The 25,328-nt window shown below is 38.4% G+C and overlaps 1 protein-coding gene across 3 annotated transcripts in view; it reads right to left on the reverse strand.

The window, feature by feature from the left end:
* Positions 1–17,377, reverse strand: part of LOC136300197 (protein fantom-like) — a 44,041-nt gene extending 26,664 nt beyond the window's left edge. For 2 of the 3 annotated variants that reach the window (XM_066202415.1, XM_066202413.1), the window contains exons 1-11: positions 17,318–17,377; positions 16,398–16,496; positions 15,078–15,169; positions 14,166–14,310; positions 12,570–12,868; positions 11,217–11,316; positions 9,667–9,810; positions 8,308–8,413; positions 6,036–6,182; positions 4,847–4,920; positions 898–1,037 (exon numbers count right to left, since the gene is read on the reverse strand). In XM_066202415.1, coding sequence (XP_066058512.1) covers positions 898–1,037; positions 4,847–4,920; positions 6,036–6,182; positions 8,308–8,413; positions 9,667–9,810; positions 11,217–11,316; positions 12,570–12,868; positions 14,166–14,310; positions 15,078–15,162 — 1,240 coding nt within the window. In that variant the 5' untranslated portion in view covers positions 15,163–15,169; positions 16,398–16,496; positions 17,318–17,377. The remainder of the gene's footprint in view (positions 1–897; positions 1,038–4,846; positions 4,921–6,035; positions 6,183–8,307; positions 8,414–9,666; positions 9,811–11,216; positions 11,317–12,569; positions 12,869–14,165; positions 14,311–15,077; positions 15,170–16,397; positions 16,497–17,317) is intronic. The other variant, XM_066202414.1, reaches the window with a different exon arrangement.
* Positions 17,378–25,328: the final 7,951 nt, after the last annotated feature.

Genomic DNA, 25,328 nt, shown 5'->3' on the forward strand with positions numbered 1-25,328 from the left:
CATTGCAAAATGCAGAAATTAATGTATTTTGTATGGGGAAATCTTCATATCCATATTCTGGTTACGACAGGATTAATTTTTGCAACACATCAACTTTCACTGACAGAATAAATACTTCTCTATTAAGACAACCATAAAAAATTGTATTTAGTAAATGGTGTACTATGTAAAACAGTACTATAAGAACAAATGCAGCAATGCATGAGATTTTATTAATGTAAAATAAAAAGCATTTAGACATAACTAAGTAAATCCATACACTGTATGAATTTATGAGTGACAACAATCCTTGCTATAGGAATTGTTTCAAAGTAGTAATCAGTGTTGAGATAAAGATTGCAAAGTCAGTATTCACTAAGAAGTTGTACTACAGCATGAAGAAAACACATATGAAATAATCCGTTCATTAAAAGAAAACTGTGTTAAAGGTATAATGCCGTAAACGAAAATTAGTATACATTGAAAATACAAAAATATCTAAATTAATGAAATTGAAAGACAAGCATCACCTAGGGCCTATATAGGCTTCATGTAGCTTTGTACAGTGAATAGAATAGTGGTTTATAAATTGAGAGAGACTGTCAGAGGAGTTTCTTTTTCATAAGAACTTTCAGTGTAGAGAAGGGAAGAAATACTGAATAAAGAGTAAACATGAACTCAACAGATGAAGAACGAATGCAGCTGAAATTATATGAGCCTCATTCAGCTGATATTCTGTATTGGGTCCATTTTTTCACTTAATAGTTACAACTGAGGTGTATTTAGCAAATGTACACTTAAAACGCAGCTTTGAAAATACCAGCAAGAGAGACTACACTTTTCTGGGCAGCATATTTCAACTCCAACATGGTTATAATCTCACATATCATGAAAATACTTGTTCTTTGAGAAATATACCTCTTTCTACTTTGATCTTGTCAAGGATTTCATTTTTGTCTGCTAAATCAGTTTTGATAGCTGTCTCTAGTTTAGCAATTTGCAGTTTCAGTTGCTGTTCCTTTGATTTCCATTGCTGTTCATGGGGCAGACTGAAGACACTGTGATAAAACATATGTTACATGAAAAACTTTTAGAAATAAGCTTCAGCAAAAAATAATCAAGAAAAAAAGCAGCACAGAGACCACTGTCATCGTGGATGAGGAATTATGTAAACATATGTTGGTGTGCTGCTCTTGAAACCAAGGTGGCTCTCTCAAGCTGCATGCAGTTAAAAAACATGAAAGATTTGTGGGACGAGCAAAGGAACTGGCCTTAATTTAGAGCTCCAAAGTTAAAACAAGTTGGTAGCATGCAACATTTGTGGGACCAGGAAATGAATTCAGATGCATATCCCAGAATAATCCACAACTGCAAACTTCAGTAAGTGACAACTACAAAACCATGGGGTTTTTTTGTATGCAAACCCTCTTAAAGTAGAGAATTGGGATCATCCACCTGATTTCTTTTAAATTTCTGAGACATGCAGAACCTAAAATCAGTTGCCTAGTCAAAGAAATGTTAACCACAAAATGGCAACAGTTTTCTCATACTCTAAAACAACAATTCTGTTACTGATTAAGAAGCACATATAAAGTAATCTTTCTTCTACTCCAAGAAATAAAAAAAGTGAGAAAAGAAATTAGAATAACTATTTTGCCTTTAACATTAGTTACTTGTAAACTGCCACTCTATTTGCAAGGACTGCCTGGATACAGAATCAGAACTGCTGAAACCACAACAAAATGTGCAACTCAGACAAATAAAAGTAATTATATTATATTATATGATTTACAGTATAATTCCTTGCAGGTAAAAATAAAAAGCAATGTATAACTTAAGACAGTGAATACTATGCTCTTCATATTACTGTTGTTCAATTCTTGCATTCTAATTGACTGGAAAAATGTCCATCTTAACAAATCATAAACCAGTTTATTCACTTATATATTCTGTGAAAAAATCATAAAACTGTGGGGTTTTTAAATAAAGGAGTCAGTTCCTCAACTCTTCCCTTTGCTGAAGCTCATCAGTTAACAAACATTATATTTTACATATATATATATATATATATATATATATATATATATATATATATATGTATTAAAATTTTTTCCAGAATCTATTTTGCAACCTATCTCTCCCAGAGATCTATATAACAAGCCTCAACCAAAACAAAACAAAACAAAACAAAACAAAAAACAAAACAAAACAACAAAAAAAACCCAAAAAACCCAACAACAAGAACAACAAAAAAAAACCCAAAGGAGAAGAAAGAAGTATTGCAGAAGGGGCAGCCCACAGAGTTTTGTAGCCTGCACCTGAGGACTCAAAGAGAATCCCCTGCTCTGATGGGTGACTACATGCAGTAGTTCCGAGTACTTTTAAGTGCAGTTACATCAAAAATACTTGAAGAAGGACCTTAAGGGTAAAGAAAAAAAAACTATTACAGCATGAACTGTAGACTCTGAAGTATATGGCAAGGGTTTATATCCCAGATTTGTGCTCTTCTTAAAAACCTTTTTATTTCCCTGCATTTTGTTGTTTCCTCACAGTATACCTAACCTATTTAATACATTTCTCCAGGCACAGAGCATCTTACACTTTGACAGATTGTCTTTTACAGCACATATGAACTTAGGAAATGCTTCTAAGTTCTGCAGTAAAATAATATATATTTTACTCTCCTATAATTTTGAAGTTAATATGCAGGGAATATAATGTACTGCACCCACTATCATTCCATAATACTGCCTAGGTACAGAAAATATACAGTGTGTTCTCTAACTCCCTAAAGTCTCATTGGTCCCATAAAGAATGAACAAATATCAAAAAAGGTATCTAGCATAGGTGGACACTTAGTACCCACCACTAGCAACAAGCTATCTGCAGCAGCGTTGCATTGTGAAAATGGGAAACTGAAAAAGCTAGCCACTGAACAGTGGTTATAATGAAATTATCCATTTCTTCTTGTTACTTGATGTGCTGGTTTTGGCTAAGGCAGACGTAATTTTTTTCTCCTAGTGGTTGGTATGAGGCTGTGTTTTGGATTTGTGCTGAACACAGGGATGATAATACAGAAATCTTTTTGTTACTGCTGAGGAGGGCTTGGAGATAACCAAGGCATTTTCTGGTTTTCATACTGCAGTCCTGGGGAGAGGGCTGGGGGTGGGAAACTGGGAAGGGACACAGATGGGAGAGCAGATCAAAGAAATATTTTCTAGTACATAAAGTGAGAGGAAGAGGGAGAAAGGGAAGACATTTGGAGTGATGGTGTTTGTCCTCCCAAGTCACTGTTACATGTGACGGGGCCCTGAAGGTGCAAAACACCGGCTTGCCCCTGGAAAGCCAGGAATTAACTCCTTGCTTCAATATCCTTGTGTGCACGGCTTTTGTCTTCCCTATTATCCTTGTCTTTATCTCACTGCACAGTTTTTCTAGTTTTACCCTTTCAATTCTCTCCCCAGCCCGCTGGTGGAGGAGCGAGCAAGGGCTGCAAGGGGCTTGGGGTATGGCTAGGGTTAAACCACAACACGGAATGACGAAATGTGAATCAACGTTTAAATGGGACTGTATGAAAAGATAGATAATTTTAGATAAAAGAACAGCCATATTGTAGGTTACTGTATAGTAACAGAAACATATTTAAATTTACTTAGTTAAACATCTTCTTAAATTCCCTATGACTTAAGTAGAATAGAAATATTGTAAGTTGATTTCAGGGTTACTTTTCTGCAGAATGATAAAAGAGAAAAATAAATCATAATCAGAAATATTTATAATATGATCAAATTTTGGAGAAATCTATAACAATGAACTTAAATGACAGACAACAGATCAACCGATGCTATACGAAACTTTAAGTACTGTGATTATATCACTGTTACAAATCACAAGTAAAAAACTGTTTTAAGTTATTTGTACTCATCATTTTTCACTTCTATAATTTTTAATTTCACCACAAACTGTACAAGAAGTATAAGAAATTTTGTAAGAATACTATAAACAAAATTTGGTATCACTCGCACTGTATTTTTTGACATTTCATTGGTATTTTTTGACAGACATCCCACTGACAAGCCAAACACTTCAAGAGGAGAAAAAATTTCAATACAAGGGAAAATGTCAAGCTTTTTACCTACTTTCTGAAGCAATTATTAACTCTAAGACATACCTTATTATGTAACCCTCTTCAGTGCAAAAAATCACAATTTCACAATAAAGGAAAAGCTCATTTGAAGGTCATTTCTTTCTTTCATATGCTTGTGGCAATTGTCTAAAATTATTTCTTTTCTATATCAGTAGAAATGAAATGATAGCTATTACAAAAGAAACAAACCATGCTTCAAAAATAATTAGTGGAAAAGCTGCCAAATACTGGACTTTATATAGGTCCACTGTGAAGTGTTGGAAGAACTTAAGAGAGACATTAAAACACTCCTTTGTTAAAAAAAACCAACAAAAAAAAATTTCAAAACCCCAAAGAAACCCAAATTAATATAAATCTACCTAGATGCATTCTTCTTTCACCAATAACTCCGAAGAAAATACTGAGAAGTTCATATAAGAACTTCTTTCATTTATATTCAAAATCAAGTGACTCCTACTTATTTTTAATTACATTTTTTAAAGTAGTAACCTGCTGTTTCAAGAGTATTCGAACAAGTTGGTCCATTTCAACAGGACAGATGAAATACTGGCAGAGTACCATGAATGTTTTAATATACGCTTACTGATATGATAAACTAGAGCATTAACATTTATATGTGTGTGCACAAACACTCAATAAGCACATTCCAGCATGGAGTGATTGAAGACCTATTCAACAGGACAGGAACCTAATTTTTTATATACCGAAATCATAACTTACCTGTTATGGAGCTTTTCATAGTTTTCCTTCAAGAGTTCATTCTCTTTTTCTAGATCATTTATTCTTTCCTGTAACTAAAATGAAGAAGGAAGTTTCATTTGGACACAAAAGGAAATTACAACAAATGTGTGAAGACAAATAGTTAATTATTTGTAGGCATTGTCAAGCTATTTGGTTTTTTTATACAAAATCAAAATCATAGAATATCCTGTGTTGGAAGGGATCCACAAGGATCATCAAGTCCAACTCTTAAATGAATGGCCCATTTGGGGATGAAACCCACAACCTTGACAGTATTAGCACCCTACTCTAACCAACAGAGCCAATCTCAGAGTATACATACAAAATAATACAAAAAAATCTAAAAGTCTAAGTGTATTACTGACATCATAAACAACACATCCTTGTTTTCAAAATATTCACTAAAGCAATAAATAACTTTAAAGCTATGAGATACCAAGAAGATACTTATATGCATTACAGTAGTTTAAAGGTTGGGAGGAAGAATCTATGAGATAATCTTGGCAAACTTGGTTCATGCAAAATACATTAAAAATAGATAAACCAGGTGGCAAAAGTAAATTTACTACAAAATGTAACAGAAAAACAAGTAAGCTGGCAGACTCTTACTCCTCATGCATTGAAGAGAATGAGGAATAAACCACTTGATTTTTAGCCCTAAGTGAGGATGACATTAGTCCGAGAGCCTCTAGACAAAGAAACAGAAGTAACTTGAACTGCTAAATCAGTTCTATACATTTCTACACAGCTCTTTGCTAATCTGTACTATCGAGTGCTGGAATTAAATCAGGTTGAAAGAATACTAAAAAAACTATTATCAATAAACCAAGGATGATTTTTAATTAACAAACCACTTGTTCAGTATCAGAACTGATATGAAATCCTACACTTTAACCTCAAGTATTGTCCAAATAGTAGCGTAGTGACTATGTGGCACAGGGATTAGGTGTGGCTGATATTCAATCAAATGCAAGCAGCAGCCACTGTTACTTTCTTTTTAATGGGGTAAAAGCATATATATCACTAGTATATATATCACTAGGTCAATCTTCTAAATGTGTTTGAAACATCTATTCACATTTCCACAATTAAAAGGTATACCATATTAACTCTTCCCTTATCTATTTCTAGCTCAAGCAGATTCAAGATCTCTTGATCACAATCTCACCTCTTCTGTCCTTCTGTTTGAAATAGTTACCGACTGCAATTCTTTTTGAAGATGGAAGGACTTTAACCGCTCCTCTTTAAGCTGAACATTCAGTTCATCACCTTTTGCTAATAAAGCATCATGGTTGGTCTTCAAGTTCTTTAGGTTCTGTGAAAAGGAAGGAAGGAATATCAAAATCAGATTTAGTAGAATGCTCCCATACAGTATATTTCGACAGGGGTCTCTCAAGGCGCTTTTGAGTGGATGTTCTCAATGTGATCAGCAGGACACATTCTTGAACTAAGTAACTGAAAGTAACTTTCACTTCCCATTGCCAGCACAAGTTGACCTGGTTGCCCCCATGAACATTCAACCCTCCGTTTACTCATGATGAAAATGACAAAGAAATAAATCCGTAAAGCAATTAAAAGATTTTGCAGTGGTTACGGTGGTTGGACATGCTAACCAAAAACCACTGCAGCAGCAAGTAGAAATCAACATCATTCACATCTATGCTAATCATGAGCTTGCCACTACTCTCTTAACCCTTATATTTATATATACATATACACACACATAAATCTTTATAACTATAGTTACACATATACACACAATTGTAGATACATAATTCTTTCACAAACCCTCATGCATTCAGCTCTATTTCCTAGCTGGAAAAATTTCAATAAGGGACTCCTGATTTCCTTTACATTTTCATTTACTTTAATAGATAGAAGGCACATAATAGAATGTGCCTTTAGCAGAAGGCACATTTAACCAATTTTAAAATTAAATGGAGGACGCTGATAGAGCCTCTATTTCCAGAACATTAGTTAATATAATACTACCTACATTCCACAATTAAGTCTCACTCATTAAAAATTCAAATGTAAATCACATTCAAATTATTATTTGAGACAAAATAATCGAAAGCCCTACCTCCTGTTTCATAAAATGACTGGATGATAATTTATGCCAAATACATATGTGAATATAGTTAATGTTGAATGCTTTTAGACAGAAATAAGTTAGCTTCATTTTTTTCCGTACAATATTCCTACAAAGTAGTTAAATGGAGAAGTTAAATCTTAATCCTCTAAAAATTGTTTACGTTCACATGCAGTCTGAACAGACTGGAAATGAACAAAAAAACCATGAAAAATCAGTCACCAACTTCATCTTCAGCCTTTTGTATCTCATTTCTCAGGAAGATAAAAATCATGGAGAATAAACCATATTAGCAGTCAGTCTAAGAAAAAGAAATAGAGTTACTTTTATAGCTATGTTTATAACTCATTATTTATAGTTAAAAATAGAGATAATTTAAATTCTAGAGTTAAACTATCTCTATTTTAGATTTCAGATTTCTTAAAGAGAAAGAAGACAAAAAGTCATGTTAAACCTTTTCTCTCTTTGGCAGAGAAGATGCAGGAATTACACTGAAGAGGAGTAGGAAGGCAAAGCAAAACAAAATGCAGAAACATAAAAAACATGGGCAAAAAACCAAATCAAACAAAAATCTAATGGCACAAGTGTTATTTAGCACGCTAAAAATATGCTGACAGAAGTAAGAGTTTATAAGGATACTTAGTGCTTCCACTTTGTAATGCTGGATACTTTATAAAGCTCTACTGCAGTTAGGGTTCCTACTTAGAGGAACTCTCCCATTTCCAAGGTATTATCACACCACCTTTGTATTCACATGCAGCTCTCCATATACATACAGGAAAAAGCAGAAAAAAGCTGTATAATTAAAATCTATAGATAATCTACCAGGGAATTGCATGTTCTGGAAATATTTTCATAAAATTGCCCTTTTTATAAGGAAAATTATTACTTAAAGTAGCCCTCTAAAATAATTTCCATTTACACATGAGTAGAGGTTAAATCCTAATGTCAGAACAGAAGAGCCAAGCTGCCCAAGCTTCATCAAAGAGTAATAAAGTGGAGGGGGCTTGGTACTCATTTTTGGTAAACCAGTACATCTAAGTCAAAGTCCTCTTTTTAAATGATCAGGAAGCTCTTTCCATAGCCAGACAACTCAAGTTCATTCTTTATGCTTGGTATGACTTTGCAGATCAAATCACTAAGACCTGCTAGACCCTGCTGAAAAAAAAAAGAGATTAATACTAAAAATCCCTACTCCACCTGGAGTAGCTTGAGTCTAACATAGGATGTGGTTCATTTTAATGTACTCAGTATTGATTTAGAATCAAGACCTGTGTATAATTTTTCTTCTGTTTAGCATGTTTATGTGATAAGAGTATAGGAATGTTACTGATCAAATTGCAATTACCTCTTGAAGCTGGAGAAATTTTCCTTCCATTGCTGAAAGAGCATTGCTTTTTTCAGCCAGCTGTTTACGGACCTTGATCATTTCCACATTGTCCTGAATGTTTAGCCTTCAAAATGAAAAAGAAATGCATCATAAACACATACTTCATAGAAGATGTAGTGTATAATACCCAAATTAATTTGCTCTTCTATAACTTACACTAGAGAGTTTAGGTAAATAAACATTCTACTGTTTGATGACACAGCAACTTCAATCAATACATACACATCCTTCTTTATTGTAGAAAACTGTATATGACAGAAAAAGAAAACAACCCTATGCCTAAAGAGATTGTTTTCCCTCTCTCACCCCATCCAAAATATTCAGTGCCAGAAGAATACCATTTTGTGAAGTTTCCACTTATCAAATACTGTAAATAAAATGTGAGTTAGCAATTTAGACTACAACATCCTAAGTCTGGAATTCAAACAAGCTGCAAGTGTGTTTTAATTACATGAAAATCATTTAATATCTATGCAGATATTCTTACAATTCTAAGATTAATTTGAGCCTGTACTGTTTATTAGAAAGGATGTTTAAAATAATTTACAATTTAAAAAAATATTTACTTAGTTCTTCCTTACTTCAAATGGTGCAACTAAACCCCATTATTTCCACAAGTATGAGAGTAGGAACTAATTGGGATTTTTATTAATATAAACTATGATAAAATCTGAATAAATTTTCAGTATCTGAGAAAGCAATTTCTCTTTCAATATTTGTGTATTTTAGACATGCTGGACAAACTGTCACAATGCCATGCTGGAGCAAGTGAGGGGGCTACAAAGCTTAGACATCTGAAAAACAGCTGAGTATGTGAATAAAGTAATGTTGCTCTCTAATACTAAAACAGTGTTAGAAACTTTAATTTGTCTCAACATTTCCTGCAACAGCTGAGCCAGTATTTTTCTACTATTTGTAGACTCCTAATTACTGAGTAGTAGTGAACATTAAATTGTCCACTATGACCCTACACCTAAAATTTGATAAGAATTACAGTGAAGTAAAAATAAGTGATTAAAATTTTATGACTTGAACTTCAATTGAACCTGTATCACCTGGAAAAGAATTCTCTAAAACGTTAAGTATGAACTTTTTTGGTTATTTATGAAAAAACATCATAACTTCTTATTGTACCTATCTCCTTGCTTAGAATTATCCATGCTATTTGGCAAAACATTTTATGACTTGGTTTCACCCACTGGACAAAAATTAATAAGGCCCACATCTCTTTACAGAAGTAGGAACTTCCACAGCTACCTACAAATGTTATACCTCTATTAACGCTTCCACCATGGAGATTTTAATTTTTCACAATACCTTTGGCTTGCTGTAGCCTGTTCTTTCAGCCGTAGGGTGGATTCTTCAATTTCCTTCTCTTTCCTTCTTAGTTGACTCCCAAGAATCTCTCTGGCGCGGTCCAGCTCCTCAATTTGTTTTCTCTGGGACTCAATGACAGTCTCTCTGCAAGTACAAGCATTGTACATTCCAAAACCAGCTATTTGTTTTTTCAAAGTTTAAAAAAAAAAAAAAAAAAAAAAAAAGAGTACTCAAGTAAGCCAAACTTTCAAGTGTCCAGCAAAATCTGTATTTCTTATTAACATACATCACTAGAGAGGCATATGAGTTTAAATTGCTATGAAAGCACAAAACAAACTCTCAAAATAAATGTTTCTGTGGACTGAATAATATTTAACAGAAACTCACTAAAACGCTGTTCACGGTTTCTTATACACTGTATTAGGAGTATCCTCCTTCTAACCCATTAGCACCAATGGTTTCACAAAAGCAAAACACCATTACTAGCTATCACAAGATTAGATCTTCAATGGATTTCTAAGCTTTTATTCTGAGATGGGAAAAATCTAAACTCCCCCCCAAAAAAATCAAAAAAGAAAATAAAATCAAAATATGTGTTTTAAACAGTGGAATTCATCCAGTAAATGCAATTTAAAAAGTAATTTCTAGGACTATTTCTGTACAATTGTTTCCTATGATTCCAGTTAATCTCTGTGATTATAAAATTTCAAGCACAAAATAAATGACTGCACATTAATCCATGTATTTGTAAACATAGCTTGCCCATTAATTGGAAATTTAGCATTTACAGAGAATGTAATCAATAATCTGATTTAAGTAAATCATTATGGAAATAAACAAACAGCTTTCAGAAAATCCAGGCTCTAAACACTCAATTCAGAGTAGAAAAATATTCTAATCAGACCTCAATATCTTTAAATTAGATGTTAACAACCTTTTCTATGTAACACCTCTCTATTTTCATGCAATCTCTACATCAAGGATGTTGTAAGGGTTTCCTAAGCTTCAATTCCAGTTAAAATGTGGACTTGGATCACAAACCACACCTCAAAATGCAAAAGTGAATCAGAATCATTTCATGTAACTATCCCAATACTGTGCTTTTTGCACTTACCTATAAAATCTGTCTGCCTCTAGAAATGAAACTTAAATGCATAAGCAAAACACATTCACTTAGTCACCACCTGAATGGTGGCGCACATTTTAGGACTTATCCTGGTAAAAATTTTGCAGCTAAGGTTCCTTCTTCTTTTGTCAGCTTTGACCCACAACAAACAAGGCAGGCATTGCATCCTAGCAAAGACAGCCTCACCACTGGAGACCAGTTTTAACTTGTAGCCAAGTTCTTACATACCTACATTTTGCATTCTAAATTGCTGATTCCCTGTTTTCCTTATCATAAATCATTTCTGCATTGTTACCAGTGTTATTGTTGTCAGAACCAAGTATTTTATTTTCTGAAGTGAAAACTTAAAAGATATACTTTTTTCTTCAAGAAAATTGTCAGTTCAAAGAATAATAGTGACAAATAAGTAAAACGAAAATCATACAAATTTCTGACTTCAGCCCTTGAATCTTCGAGCAGACCCTGTCCATATTTGGGAAGCACAAGGTCAGATGATCTCACTTCCAAACTCTGAAACCTCATTCCTGAAAACCAAAAAAAAAAGAGAAATTTTTGACTTGTTGAACGAAAAAGCTTTAACTTTTAACTATATCTTTATACAGTACAAACAATTGCAACCTCTATATAGATGTCATAAAAAGTATTTTTACATCAAAATCACATGGAAAGAAATAATCATAGTATGCACAGCATAAACTGCTATAAAATCTGCAGGATGGGCCATGCAGTGCTAAAGCAAACTGTTAAAAACATGTTCTGAAAGTTTTTTTAGAAGATTTTACTTTCAAAGACAGAGAACAGAGATTGTGTCTTCAAAGAAGAGAAAGACCAGTATTATTAGACAGGAACATGGACTTGTAATCACTTTCTCAGTGATTTTTCTTTGCAAAATCCCTAGTGTCATTCATCCAGACAAGCAACTAGTAGGACCATATTTTAGTAGCATTGCAGATAACTTCCCTGTGTTGTTTAGAAGCATCCTAAGCCCACGGTGAAGAAGAGAAGTAAGAAATTAAGTAAGAATTGTTACTTTAGGAGGAACTGCAATGGTCTCTCCACATTTTTCTCCTACTCTTAGCAAGAAGAAATTAATCAAGTTTTGAGGTGGGACCAAACACATCTCATTTCAAAGACAGCATTAACGCAGCCATCCCTCACTCCCCAAAACTGCATCATTTAGGTTCAAGGTACAAAGATACCAGCAGTTCAAAATGTCTGAAAAAAACCTCATGTACTTCGCTGCATTAACTTGACCTATTTTGAATTTTGATCTTTCAGTGTTATTTTAAGATACTGGCAATTGTGATACATATATATACATATAGGTACATACATATATATATACACACACAGTGATACATACATATATGTGTGTGTGTGTGTATACATATGTGTATATATATATATATGCCTAGAATATATATTTTTTTTAATTTTGGACAAATCAAGCCACTTCTTAGATGGTTGCACTCAATAAAGAAAGCAAGTATTTACAGAACATTCATACCTGATTAGGACTTTTGGATAAGTTTTCCATGGTATTTTTAAATCAGCCAAACAAAAAGCAGATACAGGAAGCAATAATTACTAGTTGTAGAGTTTTCTTGTCTCTTAATACCTTAGAGACAGCTAAACTACCCTTATTTTTTCCACACATTTTATTTTTCAATAATTGCTCTGCATATTTTCTGATCTGCACTAAAAATGTTTTGAAATTCAGAGTCATGGTTTCAAGAGCAATCAAAGGGTTTGCTGTTTTTAATTATGTGAATTATACCTTTCTTGGTGTGCTCTGGCACGCCAGCAGCCTCAATCTCTTTTTTGAGACCAGTGTTCACACGAGATTGAATGAAGTTGTACGGACAAGGCCTATGGCCTTGAATCTGGAGCTGCTGTTTAGTTGAAATGAGTTTGTTGCGGAGGCTCTCATTTTGTTTCTCAAGCTCACGAACTCTATCTTGCAAATGCTCAATCATTTCTTCCAGCTCCAGAGCCTGACCCAGCTGCTTGGGTCCACAGCCAGCCTGGTCACATTTTCTTTTATCATTAACAAGCCGCATTAACTTGGTGGTCATTCTGGGGAAAACAATCAAAAAATATGAAAAATAATGTGAAAAGTCAGCATAAAAAGTATTCTGTTGAAAGGAACATGACCACTGTGAAGACTTCAGCATAGAACCTTGATAAAAAAATGTCAAGTTTTGATATAACTGATGTTGCCTGTGATGAGCTCCTTGAAGATAACTGAAACAACTGAGCAGCAATCTGCTTTATAGCACTGACAAATAACAGTTTCCTAAGGCTTATCATATAAGCTTAGTAAGGGAAGGACACATTTACATTGGTGGACTATGAGCATACCCAGCCGTTGTAAGTGGATGATGAGTGGTATTTCCTGTGCACAGAAACATAGGAACTGCCATTTGAAATACTGAAACAATTAATTTAATCTACAATCTTGTATTTGACAACAGCCTGACAGAAAAGATGGAAATTATGTAATGCTGGTCAAATGGACTGTGGCTCACTGAATACTGAGTCAAAAGAAAATAATGTTTTGAACTTCAAAGTATGAAATAGGCAATATTTTCAATTACCCTTTGATGAATTCATTAGTTCCCCACCTGAAACTGTCTTAGATGCAGAAATACTTTCTTAACAATTAGCACAATGCAAATACAGAGTCACAGCATTCAGCCCTCTTGCAACATCCTAATACTACAAACAGTTCTTCACAGTGCAGATTGGTTTGCTGCCACACTAAGTCCTGGCAAAGCACACAAATCTTAGCATAGTAAGTTTAATAATCAGCCTAAAGTTGCTTGTATATTTGTGGGCAGACTGAGTACTGTGCTCCCTGTGCTACGTGGGACTTTATCACTGAAGTTATCTATTACACTGAATAAAGGAGCCATGATTATAAAGACATTTTAGTGCTAATTCACAAATAAAAAGCTAGATGCTTTTCAACTTCTTGAAAGACAGACGGGGACCAGAAAATGGGCAGAATCTCTCTGTATAGACCATTTTGATTCTAGAATGAAATGTCTGATGAACCATTAGGCTTCTACAGCCTGCTCTCCAATTCCCAGAACACTCTACCAGCACACCTGGGAATCCAAGGTATCATCTCTGATGTACCTCTATACACAGAGATCTAACAGGGGTCACTGCAGAAACCATCTCACATACTCAGAGAAAACTAGAAATCAATACAAAAATCATGTCCAGTGAGTGATTTTTGCTACTGCATTAAAAAGTGCTCTGAGAGAAATCAGCATGATTTTTAATTTGTTGATGATGCTTTAAAGAGCGAAAAAGGTACTGTGAGTTAAAATAAAAACCCATTTAATAAAAATACTAAACTCCATACCTTTTAATTTTCTCCTCTTGCTTATTTGCATACTGTTTGAGGAGGATGTGGTCATCCCGTAGATGAAGAAATCTATCTTCCAGTTCCTCTCGACTGATTCGTGATATGACTTGTTGAGCTTTTACATTCTGTGTAGATGATGATTCTACCCAAATCAAGGCAATTTTAAATTACCTTCAATATATTCAACAACATATAATTCAAAGTCTAACTCACTTTGAAATTGAAAAAAAAACCAAAACCAACAATTTTCAAGTAATATGGTATTTTACACTTGTTTCAGTCTATTGATTAATTTCCTCAGACTTTTTGGCAGGTTAATCATTTCCTTTTTCCTTCCTCTTAAAAAAAAAACATAGTTCAAATGATGCAGCAAACTGATTACCTACCAGGCAATGCAATGATAACAATTTAGCAAGCAATCAGGAACGGTCAGACATACTAATTAAAAAATAGGATGACCATTACCATTGAGATGCTTTCTAATCTGATTCAAAGTGAACATACTCTCTTGAAGCTTGAACGAATTAAATCACAGTTGTGAAAATGAACTCAAATACAAGACTAAGCCCAGCAGTTCCATCCTAATAGCAGCTGAGTAACATGTAAGAATTGCATAGTACTTTTGGTACCCATTTTGTTAAATGGATCTGATCTTTTCCTCAATTCAGCAAAAAAGCATTCTCTTTCCTTCCGGAAGGACGAATGTTACAGCTCGATGAGTTTTCCCGTTTTTAGCATCTCACAGCAACTTCTCTCTTATACCAACCTACTTGAACATAGAATGAGTCACAGTACCTTTCAAAATTTAACCAGGATTTTGAACTTCATTTTGTGAAACATTTTTAGAAAGAAGCTAACGAAGCCGCTGATTGAAGTCTGTAATTGCAATAAACAGCATCTGGTACAAACCTTGTAATCCTTCAATTCCAGCTGGAGCTAGGACTGTATCTCTCACAGCCAGGTTCCCCACAGTTTCATCAGCAGAAACAGGCATGGCTTACCTAGGAATAACAAAATTCAAACGCTTCTCCATCTGCAACTTAAACTGCGAGACTAGACTGAACTACAAAACATCATATAAAATGATGGCAAAAGTAATGACAGATTCACTGGAATGACAGACTCATGCATTACTGCAAATGCTCCTATCTCAAATGAATTCCTCAGAGGACAACCAAAACCTTCAAGTTTAACATCATGCCATTTTTAATCCATGCACAAAATATGGCTTATTTGGTTACGCAGCAGCGCCCATTGTATTTAATGCATGCAGAATGTATTAGCTCTTAAAGTTCTATTGTCTTCAGCAATGTTTGGGCTAAGGCTGTATTTTCAAGTAGATGTGGGAGGAGGACCTTAGGGGTTTCTTCTGGTTTTGGTTTTTTTTTTTATTTTATGTGTGTGTGTGTGTGTGTGTGTGTGTGTTTGGTTGTGGGGCTTTGTTTGTTTGTGGTTTTTTGTTTGTTTTGTTGTTGTTGTTTGTTCATTTTAAGTCAGGTCAAGGCTTAAGGCATTAACTGGTAGGTGAATAATGCCATCTTCCACATTCTGAATGGGACTCTAAAATGAGGTGGTGGGGGTTATGGAGTCATTTCAGTGTTACCTGCCAATCTCTTAGTCTTCTTTCAATCACTGTCCTAAGAAAAATTAATTTTAAAATAGAGATACTCCTATGAATGATAGTCGTAAGTCCAAACATGATTCTTTTTTTAGAAACAGGAAGTTCATCTACATGGCAAAGTGAGACTAGGAAAGAATTAATTAAAGTATTAATCAGTGTTATATATGAAGATACTGCTATTTCTTTCTTGTCTTCCAGTGCAGAAAATTAGATGTTGGCATGAAAAAGAGGAACATGAAGGCCTTAGGATGGTCTTTTCCCTCCACATTGTTACACCCTTCAGGTGATATAAATCCTTAGTGAATCCAAAAATATCTAGGAATCCACTGGCATATTAACAGTGATGTTAAAAATATTTGCATCAGAAGACAGAAGTGACATAGTACAATCCACAGACATTCCGTGAAATATCTCTTAATTTTATCATCAAAACTACTGCCTAAGTGATGCCTTTCTTCTACCAGCAAAGCCCTCTTTCACAAACTAGTCTCTTTGTCCTAAAGGAACAAAAAGGATTAATGGAAGTTCAGTTTTCAACACATCAGTCTTGCTTTCAATCTGCGGGGTTTTTTTATCATTAAAATTTAGAATAAAATAACAACTGATACCTGGACAGATCCAGATGCTGTGCTGAACTTTAAAAATTTAAATCAGGTTTCAGGTTTTATTTCCAAGAAAAGTTACCATACGGTCACTTCAGCATCTTGCTAATCAAAAATAAGAGAAAAGAATTTCACACACGAAGAGAAAAGAATTTTCCGTATCTCTAGAATTAGCCTATAAGAACTTCCAGTTAGGTATAAGCAAGAATTTTAGAGTTACTGGAGTTCAAGAAACTTTAACTTTCTCATACACTGCACTACTTAATGTTTCTATAACCATCTCACAAATTACAAAATGCCGCATATGACTTTGCTGCGTTACGCAATACGAGCCTTAAAAACTAGAGAAAATCTCATGCTTTACGTCCAAATTTTTATGTAATTCACAGAAGTGAACTGTTGCCCCAGCATCATTCCAAAGTAGCAAAACTAAAGATAGATTACTTAAATTTTCAAAAGTACTCAGCCAGTGGGGGTAGGAAGCACTTCTAGCGATGGGGTTTCTAGGGGATTCTTTAAGATCAGGACATTTAATAGTTTCAATGTGAATGTAAGATTTCATGCTACATGGCCAAAATGATGCTTTTTGCTCTTTTCCCATACTCGGGCAGGGACACACACCTCCCATTTGAACCCAGCGGTCAACTCCCGCTTTTTACGTACAAAACAGATCCTGCAACAGAAAAGGCCTCTCGGGCTGCTCTGAGTAAAGCTGCGAGGCACTGCCTTTGCCACGGGCATCGAGCTGCGCGCGCGTAACCTCCTGGGCCTGACATTATCCCTCCAGGAGCTCCGCCTCAGGCCGGCTCCCCGTCTGGGGACAGCCTGCTGCAGGGAGCGGTGCCACAACCCCCTTTTCAGCTCTGGCCGCGCCGCGCTGCGCTCCCCGCGCCGTGGCCGCAGGAGGATCAGCCGCTCCCACTCACCGCCCCGCCGGCCCGGCGCGATCCCCAGCGCTTCGCGGCAACTCCCGCAGGACCAACGGCTCCCTCAGCTTCCGGGGCCACGCGCCCCGCTGCCTGCTGGGAGTTGGAGTTCGGGGCGAGGCCGGGCGCCGCCGGCCCGCGCTCGGGACACAGCCCCGGCCTCTGCTGCGCGGGGCTGGGGGAGCGGAGCCGGGGAGCGGCAGCGAGAACTGTCGGTGCTGCTTCAAAATGTGCAATATGTAAAGGTTTTCTTGAATGCTGCTCTTGATGGCTGTTGTAGCTCTGCTGGGTCTGTTTACAAAATAGCAGTCCAAAAAAGCAGTGACTCCTACAAAAGTAATTTTGGTGATATTAATGAAAGGAAGGCTAATTCTATAAAAGGTTAGAAAAAGCTTTCTAAGATTGCAATCAGATACACCTGTATAGGGTGTACTGGGTTTGATATTGTTATTAATTTACTATTCAACATTAAAAATGTTTCACAATATGAGGAGGTGTTAGGAGGAAAAGGTTAAAAACAGACTGGTGATTGTTAGAAATGATTATTAGCCAATCTAATATCAAAGATTTTATTTTGCCATTTACAAAATCAATCTGAGACAGCCACAATAAAATCGGACAACATCGATTGAATGCTGGGTGGACAGAGGAGCAGCAGCAACGATGCTGTCCCACCTCGTCCACAGATGCTGGTTTTCGGCGCACAGATTTTATACAGTTTTTCTGCCCGGAGGTGAGTCTATTGTGAGTCTTTGTCCAGTCTGTATATTAATGTATTTCTTTATTTCAGAGTTTTGTTTTGAAAGATTTTCCTGGCAGTATGTGGGGTTTGAAAGGTGTTCCTGGAACCGGGCATTGGGACAGTGATCTGTTCAATCTCCGGACATCCTACACCCAGATTCATATCAGATGCTGATCAGCCTTGAAGTGGGGGTCCACCCTTGATGAATGGACCATCTCCCGTTCAGCCTTGCCATTTCTGTTGCAAATTTTGGATTTGCCCTGCTATTTCACAGTTGCACAATGGGCCTCAGTAGTCAGAGACCCCTTTTGCAGTTTTGGGAATCCAAACGTACAATGACAATTTCAAGGTTATAACATGCAATATTATTTATACACAAATTTATTTACTACATCACTACATCTAGTGATGACAAAATTGTTTCTATAATTGATTTCCCATAAAGACCAACCTTGTCCCTGAGAGATCCTAAAATTATGTGTGGAGATTTTAGGTATTTTGTAAATTGGGATTTTAGGTGTTTTGTAGTGGTGGGTTTTGAAGTTTTCACAATTTTTGCATATATCTGATTGTCTGTTATTGTTTCAGAATGGTTTTTCCCATGTGTCCCTGTACTGTCTCATAATGGTTTGCACCAGTTATTTATCAATCCATCATTGTTATGTAACACCTGGGTCCTGCCTGTCACTTTGAATCCTCACCCTGATCTCTAGGAAGTTCTGGTGAGGACTTTGAGTGATTGGTGGGGTCCAGGTCTCCCTTCCCCCTTTGTTTTATGATTTATTCTATAGTTTGTCATTTCAGTTCAGAGTCACTCCCTTCCCATTCTGGATTGGTTCCAAATTGTATCCTCCCCACTCCCCCACCCCCAGATTTAAGGTGACAACTGCCGTGTTTCCTGGGCTTTGGCAGGCTAACTTCTGGGTGGAAGGAAGCCATGCTGATTGAATAAAACCCAGTTGAAGTTACCCTCCAGAGTTCCATCCCTTAATTTCTCGCATGGTTCACGCTTCTGCTGAGGCAAAGACTCAAAGGATCGGAATTGTATTCCCAAATACAGAACCGTACCTTTATGCAACGTCGGTGCCAGAGCTGGCCAGGAAGCACAGGCAAAAGCCCTAGGAGAGGCACTGCACCGTCACAGTATTTGTGTTTGCTTTAGGTTGTTTTCTGTCAACTAAGAGAAATGGAATTTGCTCAGAGAAGGTGTTTTGGTTTGGGAAGACAGGTATCTCCCAGGGAAAGCTGGAGTTTCCTGTGTGTTATAGATAATCACGAGCCAATTCAAAAATCCAAAGATTTATTTAGCAATTTTGAAAATTTTTTTCGAGACACCACGATAAATCAGGACAACATCGATCGAATGCTGGGTGGACAATCCAGGAGCAGCAAAGGGTGCTCCTCTGGGGTACTGTCCACAAATTCGGAGTCTGTCCTGGGTTGTAGTATAGGATGTGCACAAAGTATTCTATCACTATCTTCATGAACTGTTGAATGCAGGTGGGGCAGTGTTTTCCCAGACCCCCTCCCTCTGGGCCATTATCTTCTGTTAATGGCCCATCAAATGCCTTGCCCATGACTCATAGATAACTCTCTTGGGGAGTTATCTCTGTTTAATGGGCCATCAAGGACCCCCTGCATGACTCATCATCCCATTGTGAGATGCTCCGCCCAGGGGGAAGAACCAAGCATTCTCACCTGGATATAATCTGGGGTTTGGTACAGTACAGGGGGCCCTTACCCACTGGATTCCCAGAGGACCAGAGCTACCAGAGCTTTCTACAGGATCACTGCTTCAGGTAGACCACCTCATCTGGACTGCTTCCATCACTCTGCTCAGGTTGTATTCTGACTCTGTCAGTGGTGTTTTGTATTATTGCATCTATTTTATTTTACTTTCTTTCCTTTCTTCCTATTAAATTGTACCTCTGACTTGGAGCCTCTCATTTGTTTTGCTTTCAAACTACTACAGGGTCTCAGGGTAGGTGTTTTATACCGTTTTTCTGCCCTGTGGCAAAAGCACGACTGCCGCAAAGAATGCGGATTCACTCAAAAAACATGACATCATGCAAACAATACAATCGCCAAAATGTCCTACAGCCCCTGAGGGATGTTTTTGAAAGAACTTCCTGAAGAGTTGTATGAAAGTCCAAAAGAAGAGTCTCTGAATTTTCTGTTGGGAGGCTTGATGCAATCATCTGTTAATCTCCACCAAGATCGATATCAGATCCTTGAGTGGCTGCGAAGATGTGATCTGCCCGTGATTAATGAGCCGTTTCCATGTTATCTCTTCTGCAAATGTCGAGGTGGCACCTCCAAGCTAAAAAAAAGACACTGGAATTTTTGGAGACGCCCTCAGAACGTTTCCAGGAATCCAGGGTTTTTCAATTCCAATGTATAATTTTACACACACAAATTTAATACACAAATGTTATACAGTATGTCTATTACAGTCCCCCACCTTTTTGTTTACCCATTAAGTTCATGTTTTATTGTCACAATTTAAATATTACATTTAAAATACCCTTCACTAAGATTTTTTTTCCCTTTTTGAGATGCCCCAACACTTTTATTTATTATTTTTTCTTCTCAGTTTTCTTCAGGTTTTTCAAACTCATCCCAATCCTCCAGTGATACTTCACAGTATTTTTGATGGGATATATTTTCCTTCTTAATTTTGTCTTCAAACTTTTCTAAAGCTTCAGCAGCTCTACTTTTCTCCTCCAGTTTCATCAATTTGGATGCTTTCGAAAACTGCCCGGCTTTTCCTCCAGCTAATTCAGGGTCAGTGGGCAAGGCTGCAATCTGCATCCCCTGCACCACTGAGTGAATTAGCCGAATGAGACAGGGGATTAAGCATGGTAGAAAAATGACTCCAGCTACGGAACACAAAATGAAAAAGATTATTTTTTTTCCACCAAGCCCCTTGCCCGAACACCTGCTCCCACCAAGAAGCCTGGAGTATGCAATTCCATTTCTGAGGAGGCACATGGGCTACCTTTTTGATCTCTGCTGCTAATCCCCTTATTGTTTCTCCATAGTCATCAATCTCGATACAACACTACAATTCGTTGAATTTCCCACAAACTCCCCCTTCTTCTGCAAGGAGGTAATCGAGGGCCAATCGGTTTTGATAAACAAATGCCCTCATTTGGGAATGTTGTTTGGCTAACAATTCTAAAGCTTCTGAGGTGTGGTTAGAGACTATTTCCACCACTGCCTGCACTCTTACTAGTCTATTCAGAAGGTAGATGGGGGTTCTATATCCCCAGTTTCCATCATTGGCCCAAGTTGCAGGACCATAATATTCTATTATTCTCTCAGCAGGCCATTCCTCGTCTCCCCACCTCTGACTTCCCCCTGCCAAGGACAGTTCCCTTTTTAGATCCCTCTTTTTTCTGTCTAGAGTTTCATACAAAGGAGCCCCTAGAAGGTTACTTTCAGTCCTGGGTAAAATTAAGAAGAAAGGCCTAATCATTCCCAAGGTGCAAGACCCCTTCCACCTCCGAGGCAACTCGCTGTAGGCCTTCTTCCCATGTATCCAGTAAATGCCACCAGGAGCTTTCCACTTCAAGCTCACCTTTTCAGGTTCTCTCCAGTAATCCCTCAAACCCTCAATGGCCTGGTAAGGGTTAGCTCCGGAGCTTTTATGCCAGCATAATCCAATTGAGTCAAACTATTCACAATTATCCTTTTTCTCCTGACTCCAAAACCCCGCCAGGGCTTCGGGCTGCCAAATTTTAGAGTTATTGTTGGAATTTATGGTTAAAGTAGATGTGCAGGGAGTGTAGCCCACTACCTCCGTGTACTCTTTACCTTCCCTGCTAATGCAAATTGTTCCAATTATTCTTTTGTCTAAAATCCACCCTTCGGGTCTCTGAATAGTTTTTGAGATCCGGCTATTATCCCATTTTAGAAGCTGCTCCGGGGTTAAACCCTCACCTTTCCATGGCCATTTTTCTGCAGATTTTAATCCTCCACAGATCCAACAGTTAGACAGACCCAATTCCGTGGCGATTTCCTGCATCAAATCTATAAACAGATTCTGATTTGGAGCAGGCAATCCCCAATCCTTGTACTGCTTCTCCAATTGTTCATAGTGTTCACTCAAGGTTTTTAATCTTTCTTGTTCAATTCTTTTTCTTTTTGCTTCTGCCTCCTGTCTCCTCAGCTCCTGTGATAGCATTTGCATTTTACCTTCTGGATCTAATCCCTCCTCATTCCTTGATGTCTTGGTTTAGGAAGACAGGTATCTGCTAGGTAAAATTACAATCAGAGGCTCTTTGGCAAAGATTTGGGAAATAGGAATAGCAGTTCTTTACTAGTATGTAATACAAAGCAAACAAACACAAAAAAACTCCCCCCCCCACCAAACAACTACAGCATTAATGACAAACGACAACAGTACCAAGAACCTTGAGGGCTTTGTTTCACAAAACCCAGGGCAGTTTGGTTTCGGTGTCCCTGCAGGATCCTCAGAGCACCAAGCTGGAACAGTGGAAAAGTCCCGGGCTGGTAGCTGGGATGGCAGGGTGTCCCGGCAGGCAGGGGCAGGATGTCCCGACAGCGCAGGGGGTGCAGGGTCACGCTGCAGCAAGAGGAGCAGCGCCGAAGAAGCTCGAAGGTGAGGCAGAAAAGCGGCCCAGCCTCCGCAAATGGCAGAGAAAAAACTCAGGATTCAGGTCGAACCGGTGATAGTAGATTTCCCAGGACTGGATCCCTTTGGCCACAGTGAAACTCCTCCAGCCAGCAACAGCCGTTCTCCCCTCGGCGTACTTTGCGGCGGCTGAGCTCCTCCAGGAGCGGCAGACACGCGTCTCCCCGAACGCCGGAAGCAGAAAAAGCACGCAGCTGCCTCAAGCTTTGTCTTTTACCTGCGTTATCTCCCCCTTCCACCTTTTGTCCACCTCTTTGTTTCAGTTAAGTACTCTCAAGTATCCAACACTTGGTCCCCTTGGTAACTTGTGGGGAAAAAAATTCTTTAGAGAAAGAAGGAACAAACCTAACCCCCAACACTTGAAAAACAGAAAGTTTCATCAAATTGCAAACATGCTTTATCATCATCATTCTTGAGGAGATCCAATACTATGGGTTCATTCCCAGACAGTGTTTTTCCCTCATATTTCAAATTCTTTTCTACCCAATGCATTTTCCCACCCATAGTACACATTTCCAATTTGTTTTTATCATAACACAACCTGTTGATTTGATAATATCCCAAAAAGGTGGATTTCTTTCTTCCACCTATCCAAATAGTCCGGTTACACTTATCACAGACAGAGATGATTGGTATTTTTGCTTCCCTTTTGTGGATTTTATGTACCATAGACTGCCTGCTGTTAGTAACTGTCTTTGGGTCATGGCACACCACCCTCTTTTCTGATTTGCAAATTTGGTATTGAGTGCCGTTGAAGTAGCAGTGTCCCTTTTTCCTCCCCGTTTGGCAATCATAATGTGCTTGATACTCCAGGGTCATTTGCCCTTCTTGTGTAGTCTTTAGACAAGACTCACATTTGTTCCTGGGGTTCAGCCTCTGCAGGTTCCCGGGATGGAGCCCCCCTACTTGGCTTAGGATCATGCTCAGGACTACTAGGACTACCCACCAGAACATTCCTCTGCCTTTCCCTTCGCTCACGGAGTAACAATCCGCGGCAGGGAATTCCATCTTCTCGGCAGCAGGCGTATGTCTCTGGGATCCTGTGGGTCTGAGCTGCAAATCTCCATTTGACAAGACCCCACCGTGACAGCCTGACAGTATCGTGATAGCACGGTACCTTGATTGCCCTTCGGCACTCAATAGTAAGCACTTCTGCTTCCGCATCTAATTGCCCATTTATTCCTATTTTGTAAATTGACCACCACTCTAGAGAATCTAACTCCAGCAGACCCAAGTGTGTTACTAAGAAGCTGCTAGTCTCTTTTTGTTCTTTTTCCAAGCACCTGGTGCACAGCCCCCTGGGTTGATACCCTCCTTTACAATGAGTCACCCAGATCTGAGTACAGTATACACACTTAAAATGGACAAAGGGAAAACATTCACACTCTGGTTCTGTGCAACTTATCTGTTCCCTTCTGCTCATTTATGGTGACGCTGTAATTTGATCTTCAGGTCTCCGGGAGACAAGGATACTTCGTGTGTGGACATAGGCTGTGGGCTCAGCAGCGCCACAGGCAGGCGGGAGCCAGGGATGCCTCTCTCTGCTGAGGTCCTGCCGCGGCCGCCATCTTGAGAGTGGCCCCTACTCTGTATCGTGCCGGGCGCCCATCCCACCTCGTTCCCATCTTGTTCCATCCCACCACATCCCTGCTCCTTCCCTGTCCCATCCCACCCCGCTGAGTCTCCATTGCCTCCTCGTTCTGTCCCACCACGTCCCTGCTGCCTCCCAGTCCCATCCTGTACTGCCACGTCCCTGCCGCCTCCCTGAAACAAGGAACTCTTTAAAATATTGGGAAGCTGGACCTGGAGCAAGAACACATGTTTGAACCAATATGATTCTCATATATTCTCCTTCTATTCTCTCTAACATGGCAGTTTATATACACTTAGAAATAGTTTACAGTTACAAGTATTTCTCATTGGTACATAGCATAAGAAAAAATACAAACAAACACTATTTATCTTATTCTTAAGGTGGCTAAAAGATTCACACTGCAAACTGTACTTATTAATACCTAAAAACCCTTTGTCCCTTGTGAACGCCTTAATAAAAAGTTTCTAGCTGCGCCACAGGCTTCAAAGGCCTTGAATCTGAGGCCCAGTCTGGGATAGCTCAAATTTCATACCCACACTCTAAAAAATCCTGCAACACCTCCCCATCCCGCCATGTCCCCACCATGTCCATTCTGTCCCGCCACGTCCCTGCCGCTCCCTGCCATCCCCACTCACGCCCCGCCTGCTCCCCCACTCCTCTCTGGCCTGGGGAAATGGAGGAAAACACAAATGCATCGGGGCAGAACAGTCAGCAGAGGTGCTTGACCCATCCCCCTGCCCACAGGGTGGCAGCTGCCCGCAGCGGGCAGCACCCAGCAGGAGGAGGCAGCTGCTCTTTACCAGAAAGCTGAGCAGTGCGGAGGAAGGCAGGGGTGGGGCCCCACAGTTTTCCAGGCAGGGCTTTCCAGGGAGAGTTTCAGCTTCCTGCAACTGTCCCTGAGGGCTGCATAGAGTCCAGGCTGAGCCAGCTGGCAGTGAGGCATGGCGCTCATGTCCCTGGGAGCTGCTGCTGCTGGTGTTGTCTGTTCAAGACAGAAAAAACCTCTGAACTTGTCCCA

The sequence above is a fragment of the Chamaea fasciata genome, unplaced genomic scaffold (assembly GCF_029207755.1).
Source record: "Chamaea fasciata isolate MVZ Bird 193981 ecotype frontalis unplaced genomic scaffold, bChaFas1.0.hap1 SCAF_22, whole genome shotgun sequence".
In the NCBI taxonomy this organism is placed as follows: domain Eukaryota; kingdom Metazoa; phylum Chordata; class Aves; order Passeriformes; family Sylviidae; genus Chamaea; species Chamaea fasciata.